Source organism: Conger conger, chromosome 8, assembly GCF_963514075.1.
Source record: "Conger conger chromosome 8, fConCon1.1, whole genome shotgun sequence".
Taxonomy (NCBI): Eukaryota; Metazoa; Chordata; class Actinopteri; order Anguilliformes; family Congridae; genus Conger; species Conger conger.
The window spans coordinates 34,522,055-34,542,476 of record NC_083767.1 but is presented as its reverse complement, the minus strand read 5'-3'; the positions used below and the strand labels follow the sequence as shown (position 1 = coordinate 34,542,476).

At 43.2% G+C, this 20,422-nt stretch overlaps 1 protein-coding gene across 1 annotated transcript in view; it reads left to right on the top strand.

Moving 5' to 3' along the window:
* Positions 1–5,989: 5,989 nt before the first annotated feature.
* The window catches only part of LOC133135786 (sodium/potassium/calcium exchanger 2-like), a 70,225-nt gene continuing 55,792 nt past the window's right edge, over positions 5,990–20,422 (top strand). The window contains exons 1-2 of the mRNA XM_061253067.1: positions 5,990–6,145; positions 8,164–9,262. Coding sequence (XP_061109051.1) covers positions 8,345–9,262 — 918 coding nt within the window. The 5' untranslated portion in view covers positions 5,990–6,145; positions 8,164–8,344. The remainder of the gene's footprint in view (positions 6,146–8,163; positions 9,263–20,422) is intronic.

The window sequence follows — 20,422 nt, the reverse complement described above, 5'->3', positions numbered from 1 at the left end:
TCTGGGAACTTTCACACTTTTCACACCAACCATAGGCGGTTACAAAAATAACAAGATGAAGAACCCTTTCAGAACCAATGAGTGCAGGACATCTGAATTTGGACAGGAACCTATCCACTAGCAATCTGTAATGATGGGGCATAGTGTAGTGGTTAAGGCACATGACTGGGACCCGCAAGGTTGGTGGTTCGAATCCCGGTGTAGCCACGATAAGATCCACACTGCTGTTGGGCCCTTAAGCAAGGCCCTTAACCCTGCATTAGCCCCAGGAGAGGATTGTCTCCTGCTTAGTCTAATCAACTGTACGTCACTCTGGATAAGAGCGTCTGCCAAATGCCGTTAATGTAATGTAATGTAATAATCATTCTTCTTCTCATTGCAGTGTCCAGAGACTCAGCAAACAAAATGGAACCTTTGGATGAAACTGTTCAACACAAACACAAGACAGTTTGTCCACTTAGCACATTCTCCTTGTTGAACATTCTCCTTCTCCTGTTTCTTGCATTTAAAGGCTGTGAAGGCAAAAAAACATACACCATTAGGCTTCCGTAGTTCTCCAGCACCAGGATTGGTGACCTTTGCTACGCTAGTTGAAAGACGAAGCAGGATCTGTGCACTGAGGGCTAGTAAAACCGACCTTTATGACCATCATGTCCATTTGTAAATTGTAATAGCTAAAAACCACATTGACTCACAGGTGCACAGGCTGAAAATAAAACTGCTACGCACGCCAAAACCCCCCCTGCGCCCGTGAACCTCTGCCTCACCAGCAGTTCACCCGACTGCTGACTCTGCCGCTCCAGAAAATCAAGCGAAAATGCTGTGATCTGTTTTAAATTGATCCATGGGTTTGAAAAAAACGCTGCATAGGGCCCTTCTGGGCCAGATATAAATACACCATCTGTAAGCCTAATGGTATCGTATTTCAGGTGCGATTAAGCCATTTGCCAGAACGTTCCTGATGACAAGTTTGAGAGGCAAGACATAGAAACAGTAACAGTTTGAGTTGAAGTGGCGGGGTGAGGTGAGAAAAATTGTTATAGTTTCATAGGTTTCCAGATTGGGCATTTAAAATTTTAAAAAGAAAACTCACATTGGTTTCTATGAGAGTACATCCCGAGTTTTGAAGGAAAACATACAAAAACAGTCACAGCTTTAGCTGAAGTGTTGGGGGGGTGAGACATTTTTAAAAATAATTTTATAGGTTTCTGAGATTGGGTATAAAACAAATGTTTCTATAGAAATAAATAATTTTCCTGCGAGTAACATTCTAAGCGTGAGTGTTTCATTCTGATGTGCTGTGAACTTCTTATTAAACGCTTCGGAGCAGCAGGTCCTCTGACACCGACCAGATAGCTCATTACGAGCCTATCAATCAACCGCTTGACTTCTTTTAATTTACGCTGGGGACCGGAGAACCGTGGCGGCCAGTGGTAAATGCGCTCAGGCATCGCCCTGAGTGCGAGACTGGCTGTCTCTGAGCTGCCAGACGCGCCACAGAGTGCACACCGATGCATAATGCAGCGAGCGAAGGCAATTTAACTCCAAAAACGCTTTAGCCACTAAACCCAACTCCGGCTGGGCTTTTCAGAGTGGACAGCATTCCATTAGAGTGCGAGTTATGGCGCTCTGTTGTCTCTTGAGACTTTGCTCGTGCGTGCTGTGTTTACCAGTATGAAAATATTAACTGGCATTCGTCCTCCATTTGACCGGAGAGAAATCCCAGATTGAATTTCCATTGTACCTCATTTGGAGCCAGGGAATGCTACTGACATGAGAGAGCACCAAAATCGTTTCGGGATGGTGCGAGACATCAAGTTTGTATTTGTTATCGGGGTTTTCCATTGCGGATCTGTGGTCTGTGGACCCCTGGGGGTCCTTGAGGGGGGCCTTTGGCCAGCTGGCACATGGAGACCTAGAATCTCCCATACCCCCTCCCCCACCATCTGCAATCTCAATTCCACACAGACTGCAATGGTAATCAGAATCCCACCTGAATCCCACACAGCCCCACCCCGTCTTCAATCATTATTCAACCTTTGAACCTTGAAGGTCGAAAACTTCTGCCCCCTGATTTAAATGACAAGCTTGAAAATGGATCAAATCCTTGAGTGACAGTGGCATCATTAAAAAAACACAGAAGGAATCACAAAATTTTGTCTGAACAACCAACACGTATCTGGAGTGTGGATGCTCTGAAGGTGGGCCCAAAGGGTGCAGGGCAGCTTTCCCAAAACTCCCCAAGTCTGTATCCCAGTTAATGAATGAGTAGCCTTCCTCTGACTCACCTCAACCAAATACCCTCCATATTCCAGCTCTACAACTTAATGCGGCAGACTCATGTCAATGCATTTGGAAGATTATAATGTATATTATAACATATATCTACAGACGGGTGGCAAGTTAAAGGACAAATGATAAATGAATGGAATGGAGAAACATAACGAATGCAGATGCTTCCATACAGGTGTACTGCATGATACAATTAAGCATACTCTGCAGCATGTTTAAAAATGGTGAGCAGGCCCAGTTGACGTCAATATTTGAAGAGGAAAACATCTAAGAGACTTTGAAAGAGGGTTCATTATTGGGGCACCGATGGCAGGAGCTTCAGTCACAAAGACCGCTCAACTGGCGAGTGTTTCAATAGAAACAATGACTGAAGTGACATCAGCATTTGGATCTATGCTTAAGACATCAGTGAATAGGTTCGGAAATTGTGGTCAAAAGCATACATTTTATTACTGTGATGCTTGTGCATTAGTGCGATATATAAGAACAGCAACTGTTCCTCAGGTGACCAAGAATGTCAATGCTGGACATGATCAGACTGTGTCAGCAAGAACAATCCATTGACAACTACATAATCAGAGGGATATTATAATAGGGTTGCATTTGCAATGCATAAACCTGTCATTACAAAGATGAATGCGCACTTGAGGGTTCAGTGAAGCAAAAGGCATAGACACTGGTCTACGGAAACTGTGAGAAAATGTCTTATGAGCAGACAAGTCATCTTTCACCACATTCTGGACAAGTGGGCGAGTGCATTTGTGGTGTACACCAACAGAACGGGACAGGCCTGAATACTTGATCCCTACAGAGAGGGGGTCTGGTGACTGTTATTCTGTGGGGACTTTTTCCTGGCATGTTTTGGGTCCACTTGACCCCTTAGATGGAAGGGTCACTGCAAATCAAATTATTTTATCACGTTTATCCTATGATGAAAAATCCTGATGAGAGTGGTCTCTTCCAGGATGACAATGCCCCTATCCATAAGGCACAAGCGGTAACTGAATGGTTTGATGCGTATGAAAATTCTATGGCCATTGCAGTCACCAAAGCACAACTCAATTGAACATCTATGGAAGATTTTGGACTGTGTCCGACAGCACTCTCCACCACCATCATCAGGACACAAAATGGAAACATATATTTTGTAAGAATGTTCCATCCATCCAGAATCTATGCCATGGTGCACTGAAACTGTTTTGGTGGCTTATGGTAGCCCAATGCCTTACTAAGACACTTTATTTAGGTTTTTCCTTTTACCCTTGTGTTGTCTTAGGGGTCAAAAACTATGTTTAACAGCAAAGAAAACACCCTAAATTATATTTTTTTCAACTTGAAATTTGATGACAATTTGTGATGAGTGACAGTTTCTTCATGCAAAGTAGATTTGGGGTTTACAATTCAATTAAGCTGCTTTATTTTAAGGGTTTAGTGGAGGTGGGTCATTTTTAACCCTTAGGACAAGGGGAGTATGCAGAATGTTAAGGGTTACACAAGGGTTAATTTGTCACCCGTCTGTATATGTATCTTCCAACTCACCTGAGCCTTTCTTAGAACTTACCAGTGGGTTCTGAGCCAGCAGAAATAGTGGAAGGGTTGGGTTGTGGAACACAGTTACATATTTTATTGCCGATGTCCCCCTGAAATGCGATGCTTTTTGGGTTTTTTTGGAGCTAGGGCGAGTAAGCATGCAATGTGCCACTGACATCTGATGTATGAGACGAAAGAAAAGACAGGGGGTGCGATTAAGCCCCCCCCTCACACAGTTCTATATTCATGCATTTGAAACAGTTGCTTTTTGTCATTTACACTATACAATTTATAAGTGGAGTATACCCCATGCGTCGTGAGATAGCGGAGATTGTAGCTCCCATTAATTCTTGGTAATGGGCTTTTGGGAGGACGGACAGCTGATAATAGGAACTCAGACACATCCCCTTGCTGTCAGCCTGCCTCGTTTTGATTTTTGGAGCCAGGGCAGCAAAAAAGAAACAAAATCAATCAGTTCGCTGAGGCAGAATGTACTATCCAGAAAGGAGACATTAGTGTCAAAGGGACTTTGTCACGCCTGGTAGAGATCGCATGTCCAACCAAAATTGCTGCCTGCTGGATTTGTGAGTCTGCAGTTATGATGTTAGAGAGCAGGGTAGCAACTTCTAGTGCACTGGGTGTCCAGTCCTGGACGGTCGCAGAATCTTCTGCTTTTCGGTGCATTCAAGAATTTAAGCGCTTTCTCTCAATCACTGTCCACATGCTTTGTTTTCCAAGGTATTATTTGGCTGCTGAAATTAGCAAGGCACTAAATCAGAATTGCTTCAGTAACTATTTCCATAAATGGAATACACCACAAAAAGAAAAAAACATAAAATTAATATCACGAAAACCTGCAGGGTATGGGTTTGAGGCACAGGGTCTGCATAATGATTTATGATTTATTCAGGACAGCTTACCTGTGTGCAGTGGTCCCACTCAAATTACATTAAAAGATAATGTACCGTTTTCAAGGACTTGTTTTTAGTTTAGTAATAGCTTTAAATGACTACTTTTGCAAGGCACAATTCAAAATGCCAAGCACATTGCTGACCTACAAAGACACAGTTCACAGTCCAATGACTGATGAGTTTGGTGACAGATTTCATGTACAAACAAGTGAACAAACTGACACACACACACACACGCTGACATGCAGACGTACAGACAGGCAGAGCACACACACACAAATAATTATATTATAATGGTTTCCAGAATATAACTCAATTAACCCCCATGCTCTCCCTGCTGACTGCTGATGTTATATCCAACTGGCTTGTATGGAAGTTTTTAAAGGGACTGGGATGCTTGTAAAAATCTAATATTATGAATCCATAAATAGTCACACACCGGAAAAGGCAATCATTATTTAATGTCAGCATTACCTTGACACCAACAGGAAAATGTACATCCTATGTCCAGATTTGAATGATTTTGCAATTTTTGCTAAATTTATTAACAGGCGGGGGTTAAGACAGTCTGTCCGTCGCTCGATACAATTATAGGCTACGACCAGCTCGTGCGTAAATTTAATGATGGTTCATTCAGTCCGCTCTTCTGCTAAAACTTACATTTGCCAAATGTGTTAATCAAAACTCAATGTCATATGTACCACGTTGTAACGTGGCTTCTTCGCGATGCGTTTACATGATGTAGGGCTAGCAAAACACCTGCGTATATTTTCAAATAGTAGCTATGCGAAAAATTAACACTAAGCACTAACACTTTACCGTAATGTATCATTCATTTTCATCTTGCGAACATTCTGTATTTTAACCGAAATGTGAATTTTGCGATCGTCTAAAGGAGTAGTCCGAAAAGAGCCAAAACATCATCCTTTCACACATCAGCGCAATAATATCAGAACACTGGCTGTAGCTTATCCGCCACCGCCGTAACCAAGGCAACTCTCTTAAACCAAACCATTAACCATTATAGCTTTGAATCGTTGTCTTCTCACACGAAACGTTTTGAAAAGACAACGACGGAATTGTGCTGCCTCCGTCCACCACCCACCTGTATAAATAACCTGCTCCCTTCACGTGGTGTGCCCAGCCCAGCCCTTCTCAGCGTTCAGGTTTTTGCGTTAGATTAGCAGCGTATTTTTGACTGGTAGGATTTTGCGCTGTGAGACGAGGACGGACGAGGTCCTGACTGGTGAACTGAATGCAGTTTGCAGTCAGCCGCTTGGAGCTCCTCCTCTCTGGCCAGATAGAATAGTACAATCACATTTGGTTCAATGAGAGCGGGAGGACACGAGAGAGGATTGCGCACTCCATTTAAACCAACTGCTCCACCATCGCTATTTCTCGCCTCTTCCAAGGTAAGATATATATTTTTGGCTATTTATACGAATATCATAAAGCTTTATTCACGTGATAGTATGCACTCGCGTAGCGTAGTCTTTTGTAGCAGAAATTTAGATGGCATGCTTCTTAATACTCCGGTGAAACAGTTTGAGCACACCGTCGCCCGCAAGCATCACCTGTTCGCCTATTATCGTGTACAAACAAATTTAGCATAGCGCGAAGATCAGGCTATCCATATGGTTGAATAAAACTGAAAGCAAGACAGTGGATCAAATTCTTGTTTTCGTTTAGACATGTAATGAATGCTTCATATGGTGACGTAGTTTATACCAGACATTATTTAGAATTAGAATTTTTAAGTAAAACGTGAAAAAAACGATTTATTTCAAACGGCACCAGGTAGCCTACAGTCAGTTTAAATGGCTTCGATTTTTGCAACCAAATGTTTATTACACTGGAAGAACACAAGTACTTGCACAATAACACTTTCCAGGGAACAAAGTTTCTAGTAGGTAAATGACAGATATGACAAAAAACAGGTGACTACACGATTTAAGGCGAAAGTACAGCTGATCTATTTTAGATTCCTTAATCTCATTAAAGACTAAAGGTGGTGCAGAAGTTGGATTCGTATTAGAGGTGTCGTTTAAGCCACGTTTCTCAACGAGAACATTCTGCAAAAACATGTATTATTGACAGTACTCAATGCAGCACATTTGCTGTAGGCTTTAGTATTTGCATTTCCCGATTGCACACTTACTCACAATTTCGTGCAATCCTAAATGCATGTGCCTCTTTTTCTTTGACGTAAATTATTTTTAATGCATATAGACTGAGCTCTCAGGTCTGGTCTGCAAAATAGGCTACATGTAAATATTCGTGCAATCACGGAGGCTAATTTAAATAAAAACCAGGCTAGCTAAATACATTAACTAATATGATTACTATTAGCACATATTCACGCTACCCAATTATGATCAATATGAGCTTCGGGCATACAACGTTGTTTTTGAAAGTTTACAACGGTTTGCAGAGCAGTTCTTGCACGTTGGTGTAACTGACCAATCCAACTGTTTCAGTCGGTTCCGAAGTGACCCAGCATTCAAAAATGATTTGTCTTGTTTATAGAAGATAGAAGAAGCATATCTTCCAAAGCAGACATGGAACATTTTATAGGCTACCGCTGTGAAGTATTTAACATATTATGGTTATTCGTTTTAGCACGACGTGAGATCTACTTAAGAGGTGCTTAGAGCACTCAAAACCTACCTGCGAATGCGGCATACCGTTGTAATTGTTGAGGCGTTTTATTATGGGCAGATTCCGAGGTTTTTATCCAATGCACAGAAATAAGCAGGACCACTGAATAATAATAATAATAATAATAATAATAATAATAATAATAATAATAATAATAATAATAATGTTGCTCTTTTTACGTTGATAAGTGTGAATGTTCGAACGTGTTGTCAGAGATAAGGCTGAAGTTGACAAAGCGAAGTGTTCGAGGATATTGTGCGCCGTCTTAGATCTGAAGGTCATTGCTAGTGCTGAAATTGTGAAAATTGCCCCTGTAAAACCTTTGGAATACCCAGCTACATAACTGGCCCAGCTTGTAAGATGTTGGCTATTGTACGCACCTTACATTTTAAACAAGATCGTGAATACGGAAATTGATTATTTTAGATGAGCTTACCTCTATGGTGATGATGATGATGATTATTAGTATTAATAGAATTATTTTTAAATTGAAATATTATTATTATCATCAATATATATAATATATATATATTCTGCAGACCACCTGTGGCTACTGTTTATAATCCATCCGGAATGCTTTAATCACTATTTATAAATAATAATAAAAAACAGTTTAATATACATAATAGTACATGGATAGTTTCTTATTTATGTGTGCATGTATGCTTGTATGTATTCACATATATGTATTCTGTTATTTATTTATTATCTCTTTATGTGTTTTTGTGGCCATTTTGCACCATTTCACTCTTCTATCTTGATTCTTCCATAGAGGTTATTATGAAGAAAGTTTTGGCCTCTCCAGACCCTGGAAAGCATCTGGGATCTTCCAATTGTTTTTAAAGCGCAAAAGGGACCAACATGTACTGCATCCGGTAAAAAAAGAAACTAAACCCTCCCCAAAAAAACACATAAACAAAGGCCTCCACCTCTATCTATCGAGCATTGAAGCAATGGTGCATTCGGAGACGGATTCTAACAGTCCCTGCTCGGACATGGTAGAGCACGGCTCCCCTTGGACATGGGAGGCGAAGAGGCACCGCTACGGGCGGATCCGGAGGAAACTGAGGCCCGGGCGCATCATGGGCCTGGTGCTCAGCCTGGCCGCAGTCAGCGCCATCTCCTCCCTCTCCCTCAGTGCCTTCGCCTGGTTGCCCAGGCACGGGGCGGAACCAACCCTCCTGGAACCCGTTCCCCGGAGGACCCTCCTCGCCGCCGCGCAGGATTGGAACGTCTCGGCCGACTCCCCAGTGGCCATGGCGTCATCGCAGGGCGCCAACGGCAGCCACGAATCCCAGGGGGATTACCCCACGGACCTGTTCACCCTGGAGGAACGGAGAAGGGGGGCCGTGGTGCTGCACATGTTCGGGATGCTCTACATGTTCATCGCCCTGGCCATCGTGTGCGACGAGTTCTTCGTCCCCGCCCTGACCGTCATCACCGAGAAGCTCACCATCTCGGACGACGTGGCAGGGGCGACCTTCATGGCGGCCGGAGGATCCGCCCCGGAGCTCTTCACCTCGGTCATCGGGGTCTTCATCTCCCACAGCAACGTGGGCATCGGCACCATCGTGGGCTCGGCCGTCTTCAACATCCTCTTCGTCATCGGCATGTGCGCCATCTTCTCCCGGGAGATCCTCAACCTCACCTGGTGGCCGCTCTTCCGGGACGTGTCCTTCTACATCATCGGCTTGATCATGCTCATCATCTTCTTCCTGGATAACAAGATCACGTACTGGGAGAGCTTGGCCCTACTTGGGGCCTACACCAGCTATGTGATATTCATGAAGTTCAATTCCAATGTAGAAGGTTTGGTAAAGAGAATTTTTAACCGGAACCAAGTCGTGGAGGTGGAGGTTCAGCCTCCGAAGGTGAGCATTGTTATGATCGTTTTATTTGTGCAGTGCATGATACTCAATCTGCTGTTATGACACAAGTACACAAATAGCCTGTTTAGCAAGCTCCCACGCACATTGGATAGTCTCATCTCAGTGGTGTGGAGCTCAGCAAAAAAAAAAACAGGTCAGCAGCTGCCATTTGTGGGTTAGCCATCTTTGTGATGGTGGATTTGAACCATGTGGCATAGCACCTGTACACGGTTGTGTCCGACTGTTTATCTTAATGCTGGCAGATCCCCAGAACCTCTTACTGCCCAGCACATACTTTTCTTTCAAAGCTAGTGGGGATTTTGATTGGGATGGTTGCTGTCAGCAAAAAAAAAAAAAATCAAGCTTGAGTCAGCACAAATATATTTAGCAGCACAACTGTTAAAGCATTAGTACAGCGATATATTTCAGGAAGCGTGAACAACTAGATTATGGAGTTGTATTTTGTATATTGTCGTCATGCTAGTAAATGCAAAAAGCAGGTTTTTAATGTATTCACCTGATGTTCAAATGCCTTTGAAAATACCATTGGCCTTTGCCAGAGTTGTTCTTGGATGCTCTTGCGATGTCAGAATTGACACGTGAGAAGGCTACGGGGATACTGAGAGACTGACTTCACACACCTTAATCAGGAGAGTCAAACGCTCTCACAGAATAGAGGGGAAATGTACATGAAAGTATCAGACTGCACACACTCTGTGAACATAATTTCTGTGAAATTATTTAGCTTTTTTTGTTACATCACACAGTATCCCAGAATCTAGCCAGTGCTTCAGGATTTAGCCAGTGTCCCAGAATTGAGCAAGTGTCCTAGGATTTAGCAAGTGTCCTAGGATTTAGCCAGTGTCCTAGAATTTAGCCAGTGTCCCAGTACTTAGCCAGTCTCCCCGAATTTAGCTAGTGTCCTAGAATTTAGCCAGTGTCCCAGTACTTAGCCAGTGTTCCAGAATTTAGCCAGTGTCCCAGAATTTAGCCAGTGTCCTAGGATTTAGCCAGTGTCTTAGAATTTAGCCAGTGTCCCAGAATTTAGCAGCCGGGGCAGCCGGTAGCATAGTGGCTAAGGTACATGACGGTGGGCTGGAAGGTTGATGGTTCAAGCCAAGGTGTAGCCACGATAATGTCTGCACAGCTGTTGGGCCCTTGAGCAAGGCCCTTAACATCACATTTATCCAGGGGGGATTGTCCCCTGATTAGTCTAATCAACTGTAAGCCCCTTTGGATAAAAGTGTCAGCTAAGTAATTGTAATTTAATGTAATTTAGCCTGTGTGCCAGATTTTAAGCAGTGTCCTAGGATTTAGCCGGTGTCCCAGAATTTAGCCAGTGTCCCAGGATTTTTTGTTGTTGTATATATGTGCTTCAGGTTTTTACCACCAGGGTCTGAAATATCACTCAGATGATGTCACTTCCAGGTTTGTATCATCAGACAGTAAAATGATGTCACAAAAGTGACATCATTTTCAGTTTATTTTTGTCCTCAGGGGAAGAAATCACTTCCCACTCTGTTTCAGGCTGGCAGCCGGAGGATTATTATTTAAATATTTCGGCTACTTTCTGCATCATCAGCACATCACTTGACCTTGCTGTTCATAAGAGGACTAATGTTTCAAGTGCTTGAACGTAAACCTTAAAACCTTAAAATCCAATAAATCCTCACAATCACAGTTCCGAGCATCTGAAATCTGAGCCGCATCAAACAAACCGCATGTGATTTTGCACAGTCAGACTTCTGTTTGTTTGCCTGGAGATTTATTAGTGGGATTTATTCCACACAGTCAGCTGGCCCAAGGTCCAGCGCTGGTACTGCTCAAGGTTAATCTGTGTCTGTTGGCTTGTGGGGGAATCCAAGGCATCTGTGAAAATACTGTGAAAGACACTGGATTCAGACTACTTAGTTTATTACTCTTGTCCTTGTGATGCCTAGGTTGCTCTAGCTATAGTACTATCTGTGTCCTTTTTCTGTAGCCCGTGTTTGTAGCCTTTTCTGTAGCCTCTGTAGCCCCTGCCTGTCACCACTTCCTGTAGCCTCTGTCTGTAGAATTTTCTTGTAGCCTCTTCCTGTAACTTATCTGTAGCCACTTCCTTCCTGTTAGCCTGTGTTCCTGAACTTTATAAGACCCAGTTTTCTCTGACTCAGTTAAAAGAAGTTCATTTCCTGGAAGTGTACCTCAACGTTTGGTTCCCACACTGGTAAAACAATGATGCGGTTTGCGACCGATGGCTGTCGGTGCGTGTCTATGTGCATGATTGTGTGTGTGTGTGTGTATGTATGTGTGTGTGAGTGTATATGGGGGGGGGTCTTGTGAATTCCCTGCATCTCTGTTCTGATTATTTGATTATTCAGGATGGATTTGGGCTTCTTTGTGACATGAGATGGAAATGTGTTTTCAGCAATATGATTCCTCCCATGAGCAGGGAAACATCAATGACAAGCTTTAACCAAATCAGGGTTTATTTTAAGTACATACAGAACAGCGATCGAATCTCAAAAAAGAAGAAGATTGTATAATCATTTTTAGACAAGAGGGCTCAAACAGCAGCCCGGTTTGATATGTGGTTTGAAGGCAAATGTACAGTATCCCTTCGTAAATGTCAAATTATCCTACCTGTGTGCCATAATTCTTCAGAGTAAACACTGGTTTAATTACCTATTTTGTACAGTGATGCGGGTTGAGCTGACATGAAATTAGCCAGTTTCAGTCCCGACTTGATAAATTACCTGCATGGCAAATTTCCTCCGAATCCCCGATTTTTGGAAGTCGAATGTAATGGACTTTGAAATAATGAAAATGAATGAATGGATGAATTTATCTAGCCTACATGCCTGTCAGTTCCGGCGGTGTTGAACACAGGACTATATATTTATTTGTTTGTTCGTGTTGCTTAGTTGTACTCGATATAGCCTGTCGGTTATGCAGGCACACACACTATATCTCCTGCTTTACTGTACATAAGCAGCTTAACAATTGAATTTGAAGGACCTAATAGGGTCCATTGCCGTGACGCCACTGTACCAGGCAGTTTCTTCAGAAGTGCCAGTCTCTTTTCACTGTCGGGTGAGGCACAGCCTCCTCCCAAACCTGCAAGTCGCTAACATGATAGAGTGTGTATACGCAGGCACGTTCCATAGATATCTCCTGTTTAATGTGTACGAACATCTAAAATATGAGAGAAATACATTTCTGCTTTTTGTCAATGCTATGTGTCAAGCGCGTATTCACTTCACCTGTCAGTCTCAGTGTCATCGCATCGACCGGCAACGCCGGGGAAAGGTCAATCCGAAACTGAACGGCCACGAGTGCGATCAGACGTGAGCCGGTCGGAATTGATATAAAGGAAGGGATTGGCTCAGAATCTGAATCCAAGGAAACGATCTGAAGAAGAAAACGCGAGCCCACGTAATCTCCCCTCCCTGCTATAAATGTAATGCGTGGCACGCACATCAAAATGTCCGGTGGTAAATCAGGTCTGATAGAGAACAGAGATTGCTGGAACACCGAGTACATTTTCGTAACCTTGAGTCACAAAGCGTTCTGGGTATTTTCTTGTGAGGGGCAGAGATCTCTCCTGATCCTCTTCAGGAGAGCATGCTTATGTTCCACTACAGTCAATTACATTTCACCATTGTACATACAATAGTATGCTATTCTGAACTATAGTACATACCATGGTACACGACAGAGGTACCAGGGTAGATACCAAGATAGATGTTTTAAGCTAAATTACACTGTTGGCGTCATGCAACAAATCGTATCTTTATTTATATATTTATACAAAAAAACAGCTCTTTGAGAACTTGCTTTTTAACTTGTTTTTAAAAAACATCAGTACCTCAAAACATTGCACACATGGGTTTTCAAAGATGCTGACAAAATAGATTATTGGATGTTCAGTGCAGTCCGTAAGTATTTGGAGAATGAATGATGAAGTAAAAAATGCAGACTGTTACCTTTAACTTGAGGGTATGTATCCCTTTTTGTACATAGTACCTCCATTTTAGGGGACCAAAAGTAATTGGGCAGTTGGCTTCTCTGTCATTTCTGATTAGTTAGGTATATTCAATGGCTTTTGATTGCCTTTTGAGTCTGGCATTTGTCAGCGAGGATTAGAATTGTGTCAAGTCAAGGAAGCCATTATGAGGCTAAGAAACAGCCATACAACAGTCAAACAATAGGCTTTGCATAGCCTCTGCAGTTCTGTTGTGAAGTGTTCTTTGGACAGCAGTCACTGACACATCCACCTGCTTCCTGAAGAGTGTTTCTGATCTGTCGGACAGGTATGGGAGTCATTCTTCATTTTGTTTTGAAATGCCAATGACTCCAAAGCCAGTCAAATACTAGATACTGAGAGCTCTCTTATTCCTGCACTAGGGAAGTGATTTAACACTCCTGACTAATCAGAAACACCAATGAACCATTGGTCCCAAGTATTATGATGCCCTGAAAAGGGGGACAATGTATGAACATACACTTTTAATAAAAACTTTAAAAAAGGTTTTTTGTGAAAGTAAAAAAAAAAAAAAAAACTTTGTTCAATCAAATCAATCAAGTCAAAATGTTGTTGAAAGTAGGACCGATTACAATCGGTATGTCATACAGATAAACGATAGTTGAACACATGAAATGTGTCACGATAACTGCAAATGGACCTGTAGGCCTGTAATATTAAGAGTTATTTGTGATGAGTTGCACACTTCTGAGTAGCATTTGCACTTTTGGAAAATCATTTTATCTACTCTGTATACTTGGCCAACATCCCCGAGAAATTTAACAAAAGGCATTGTTGACCAAACTGTATTGTCCTATAGAAAAAAAGTATTGTGAATGTGAATCTTTTGTGAATTGTGGAACCGTGAATCTTCTAAAATTGTCAGAAATCTGCAGGAATGGTACTGATGCCTTGGGAAGAAGTATTCAAACCCATGTCTGCTGTTGACGATACAACGTGGCTTGATTGCAAAATGTGGGACACCCCCTGTCAGTTTAGGGCAAATAACAAAGGGGCCCAAAATGCAGGAGGGTGCCATCTTGCTGTGTGACGGAGTTACACCACCCCCTCCCCCCCCCTCCCCGCCAAATGATGTGAATCTCAGCGATATGGCGCTGTTTCAGCCTGACGCGCCAGCAGTATCTCTCCGCACAAAGACCAGGTTCGCCTGCATCGGCCAAAAGTAATCCACCCAGAGCCCTAAATCCCGTTAGCGTGACTATACATAGACGCACATAGACATATCACACCCATATGCAGTTTCCATTTTCAGTTTTTTTTAAATGTCCACACACTAAGTAATTACGCAATTCCGACGGCGTGTTTTGCCTGGGGCTCCCCAGATCTTCGCTCGAAAGGAAAACGGGTCGGGAACGCCGTTTGGAAAACTCGCGGCACTGCGAAAGCAGCCGGGCCCTAGCCGCCGTAAGCGCTGTTGATTACTCTAAGGCTTCAATCCCTGTACAATCCCTTATTAAGCGCTTACCAATGGTGACGCCGTCCTAATACAAAGGCTCTTAGGTTTGACGTGTCTCTTATAACCTCTTGCTGCTGGTGACTTGCTAAGTAGGCAACTGACATCTGCTACTAAAGGAAAATAAAAGGTGAAAGTCTCCAAGTGTGTGTCCGTCTAAGTTTGTGTTGCCTTTCTTGGCTCCATCAGCTCATCTACTCATAAAACAGTGTGCAGTGGATATACGTACCAGACCTGGGTCAAATACTTTACATAATTGTTTGGATTCAAATACTGTTCTTTGCTTTACTGGGCTTGTCCAGTGTATTGGAATTGCACTAGCCCCACATTATGGTCCTCTTAGTTCAATTAGGCTCAATTACACCACTTATTTTTTAGACTTATTAAGTCTTCTGCTGCTGTAGCCTATCCGCTTAGAGGTTTGACGTGTTGTGTGTTCAGAGATGCTCTTCTGCACACCACTGTTGTAATGTGCGGTTATTTGCGTTACTGTCACCGTCCGGTCAGCTTCGACCAGTCTGGCTATTCTCCTCTGACCTCTCTCATTAACAACACATTTCTGCTGGCAGAACTGCTGCTCACTGGATGTTTTTTGTTTTTCGCACCATTCTCTGCAAACTCTATGAGACTGTTGTGCTTGAAAAACCCAGGAGATCAGCAGTTTCTGACATACTCAAACCAACCTGTCTGCCACCAACAATCATTCCAAGGTCAGAGTCAGTTAGATCACATTTCTTCCCCATTCTTACATGTGGTCTGAAAAACAGCTGAACCTCTGGACCACGTCTGCATGCTTTTATGCATTTAGTTGCTGCCACATGACTGGCCGATTAAATATTTGCATTAACAAGCTGGTGTACAGGTCTACCTAATAAAGTGATCACCGACTGTATGTCCTTTCTTTACATAATTAAATATACTGTATTTGTGCTATAGTGGGAGGCAAGGTTCATATCTATTAAAGACAGTGTTTTGATTTCATTTTATTGTTAGAAACGCCTATCACTTTATCAGCAGAAAGAGTTTGGGAAATAGATTGCTTTCGTATTTACTCCTTCCAAATACAGTTTTCAACTGGACAATTCAGATGTGCTTTAAGAATTTGATTTGTGTGAGGATATGTTTGGCCCCTTGGTTGACTTGATAGGATGAAGGTGCCTAGTAAAATACAAGTGTTTGGAAGCGTAAAATACAATATTTGCAACCAGCAGCTGCAGACATCATTGACTCCCTACTCCACAAACTGTCAGAGCCCCAGCTTAGGTAGGCAGTCTTTGGCAATGCTTATCACTGGTTGGCAGTTTTTGGCATTGATTAAGACTAACCATACAAAAATGCTATTTTATTTCACCCATTTCATTGCACAGTGACACAGAATTTCCTCCAGAGTCCTCCAGAGTAAGTGAAACCCTCACAAAAGTGCGGGCTGAGCACTTTTGCAGATTACGCTTTGTCCTAAAGCGAGGTTCCTGAAAGCTGGCAATCTCTGCGTGCCCACCTGGCGCTAGCATTCCAGGCTAAGCTAAGAGTCCCATTGTTGTCGGTGACGAGCCACGCCCGCTGTCTAACTTGGCAGCGGAAGCACGTAAGCTCTGGTTGTAAATAAATTACACTCTTCGGCCTGTGAAGGAGTGATGCGGGTACCTCTCCCCACCCCACATGGGGGGGAGCGGAGATGACTGGCGGAGTTGGTTACGGGTCTAAACGCGTTTATCTCTGTCAATTAATCTTCTTACGGGGTCTGTTTGCTAGCGGGGAAAGCGCGAGCTGAGACGCTTGCCCTTGTGAAAATCCTGCTGGGGCTCATTTGGCTGCAGGCCATCTGCTTTTCACAGGGTGAAGAATTAATATTTCTACATTTGTGAAAACACGGATGCCTTTCATTCGCTTTACTCTATAGTTTTATCCGGAGCTAGTTGTGTGTAAATATTTCCTTTTGTTCCCCCTTCTATGTGGGTTCGATGGCTGATGGTCTCATATGACGCTGGTGTTTTTCTTTATGAATATTAAAAATAATAAAATAAAATAATAATGTATTCTAATATGCAATCAGCGAGGGAATATGAGAGGCATTACCCGAGCTTATTAAATATGCAAAATACGCATGGAGTGATCACACAGCTGTAAATTTGTCCTTGTGTCCCGTGTCATTTGGGTTGTATTGCTTGCTTGGCCCTTGCTACTCTTTCTCCCTTTTTCCCCTGCTCTGCGATCCCATTGGCCAGATCGCAGGTTGAGCATATGTGTGTAGGCGCTGTGTTTATGATCTATTCCAATTCAAACAAACAGAGGGAGAATCTTCATCTCATTATTTACATGTGAATTAATTTATTTTATCCAGTTTTTTATGTCTGTCTGGTACATAGAACTGTGCATAATCAGTACTGTGATTGACACCGGCCAAAAAACATACTGAAATTTGCGGGAAAACCCATTTGAATGAAAGAGATAGAGAAAGTAGGACAAACACACCAGCTGATCCATAAAAAGACTGAAAATGACTATCTGTATTTCAAATGTTACTGTGGCCATTTTGGGGGGAATGATTTTCCAGCAGGTTTTGTGAGCACCGTTCCCACCACATCCCTTTTACGAGACTTACCCAGCATGCACCACCATACGTACCGTAAACCCAACCACCGCGTGTTTGAAAGGTGATCCGTTGGTTACATATTTTCTCAACAGATCAGCAGCTCTTGCCCGGCTTGTGTTCTTCGTGTTTCATATTTCACACTTTCTCACCTGGGTATTTATTGCAGCTATTAAAGGTGCAGTGCGCAAGGGCACAGTCGCTGTGCCGAATATGGGAATCAAACTGGCAACCCTGTTGGCTTACAGCTCCAGCTCTTTAAGCTGTGTAACAGTATCCTCGCATCTGGTCTGCCACGCCCTCCGTAAAGGTTGCGCCCAGACTGCGGTCAAATTCTTTATTTGAAATACCGTAACCCATAACCCTTATCAGAGACATGTAACCATGGTAAATGGTTGGAATTTATATAGCACCTTTATCCAAAGCACTGTACAATTAAGGCTTCTTACTCACCCATTCATACACACACTCACACACCAACGGCGATTGGCTGCCATGCAAGGCACCAACCAGCTCGTCAGGAGCATTTAGGGGTTAGGTGTCTTGCTCAGGGACACTTCGACACAGCCCGGGCGGGGGATCGAACCGGCAACCCTCTGACTGCCAGACGACTGCTCTTACTGCCTGAGCCATGTCGCCCCTCCAGCAAAATTCCTGTGCTTCTCTGCTTCTGATGATGACTATCATATATATCTGTGATTTTCAGTAAAAATAGCTTAGCATCGCCTCTGCAGTACAGGCATGTCAGATCACCTGGTCGAATGTGAAAATCAGACCTGGGTCAAATGTGTTATTGTTTCAGATTCAAGTACTTTTCTATGCTTTACTGAGCTGGTCTGGTGTAATGTAACCTCTGAAATTCACGAAAAAAAAAAGTTGTGGACCCTATTTGAATCCAACATAATTACGTATGGATAACGGGTCCGGTGAAAACGCACCCCTGAATATTCCCATCGTTTTATCGTTCGTGACCTTGAGTGGCCACTGAACTGTCGTCACCGGAGATGAACTTTTGCTCTTGCTGTTGAATTCACCTGGTGTGCGTGCCCAACTATCCCAGGATAATTACCCAGAATACCCCAGGCTACTGGGCACACATTTCATCATGTGATCTTGTGAGGCTGCGGCGGAGGTTAGATTTCATAGCTCAGCGAACATGGGGGGACGTGACAGCAGGTCGCTCTTCGCACGCGAGGACGGAATCGACACATGGCCGCGCTTAGTCTGCGTGGCACACGCAAGGAGGGATAACACAGGAGGGATAAGTCCAGTGTGACATCACCTCGCCTGAAGAAAACAGAGAGGCGCTCCACCAACCGTGGAGAATGATGGTAGAGGTCAACAGAACGCAGGAGGTATCCGCCAATCACCGGCGGCTTCGCTCTATCGCTTGTCACTAACGTACTCTGTGATTGGTGGAGCTCCTCTCCGTTTTCCACAGCAAACGGGAAAGTTGCAGAAGGGACAATTTTTCAGGAACCGCCGGAAGGCTCCATCCCCCGTTTGCGGAGAGAGTGTGCTTTCATCGGATCGTAATATGACGCCAGAGAATAACACCGGCTTCTGCATGAGAAAAGTGCCCTTGTAAAAAAAACAAAAAAAACAGACACGGATAGTGCTATTTCCGGAGAAGGTACTAAGTAGGATTCCGTGCTCAGACGCAGTAACCCCCCTTCTCTCCCCCCCACCACCCCACCCATGTTGGATTTATCAGGGCAGTGAAGCAGATGCTGGTGTGTTCAAATAGGAGGTGTGGCCCATGATGCATTGCAAGACTAAAAATAGAGGTATCCAGGCACGATCATCTTTAACCATTTGATGCACTAGCTATGCAAAGATGTAGAAAATAAGAACTCAGTCGGGTCACTTTTGACCCATGTTGTGCTGTGAAGGGTTAAAAAAGAAAGGCTTTTTTAAAACATGAAAAGATTGGCTACTCAGGGGATTTTGGGTAATCACACTATATATATATTGTGTGGAACCAAAGCCCCACCCAGTGTCAGATATGGAAGCAGAAAGAAAATGAGGATTACAATTTGAAAGCGGCCGTCATGACTGCAGTGATTCTGCTGGTTTTGCCTCCTGACTCGGCTGAAACTGAACTGAATATTGTCCTGTGGCAAAAAAGTCTCCTCAGCCAGTCAGCCGTTTCAGATGCTGTTTTTTTTTGACAATTTGTGTGGGTGTGTCTGTGCGTGAGAGAGAGTGAGCACTTTTCTGTACAGAAATGTGCATTTTTGTGTGTTCTGTATGTGTTAACTCAAGCCCATGTGTGTAATGTACATATCTCTGTGTTTGTGTGACCTGTGTGTGCATGTTCGGTATGTGTGTGTGTGTGTTTGTGTTTGTTTACATAGCTGTGCGCACTGTATAGCCTATGTGTGTGTGTGGGCTTTATGCATGTTCTGTATGTGTGTGTGTGTATTTGTATATCTGTATTTGTGTGGTACATGTGTGTGTGTTTTTTTATCTGTATTTGTGGAACATGCGTGTGTGTGTTTGTATATTTGTGCATATGTTTGGTACGTGTGTGTGTGTGCATGCATATGTGTTTGTATATCTGTGTGTATGTTTGGTACATGTGTGTGTGTGTGCATGTGTGTTTGTATAGTTTGTGTATGTTTGCTACATGGGTGTGTGTGTGCATGTGTGTGTTTGTATAATTGTGTGTATGTTTGGTACATACATGTGTGTTTGCGTGTTTGTATATCCGTGTGTATGTTTGGTACATGCGTGTGTGTGTGTGCGTAGATGTGTGTAGCTGTGTGGGTGTGTGTAGATGTGTGTAGCTGTGTGTGTGTGTGTGTGTGTGTGTGTTTGGTACGTGTGTGTGTGCATGTGTGTTTGTATAGTTGTGCATATGTTTGGTACATGGGTGTGTGTATGCATGTGCGTTTCTGTGTTTTTATCTGTGTGTATGTTTGGTACGTGCATGTGTGTGTAGATATGTTTAGCTGTGTGTGTGTGTATAGATGTATGTGTATGTGTGATCAGGGTTATGAATGTCTGTGGGCTGTGTGAAAGTGGCTGAGGTTGCCTTTTGGGCAGCGTGGCAGTGCTGATGGTAAAGCCTGTGATGCGTGTATCTGTGCTCCG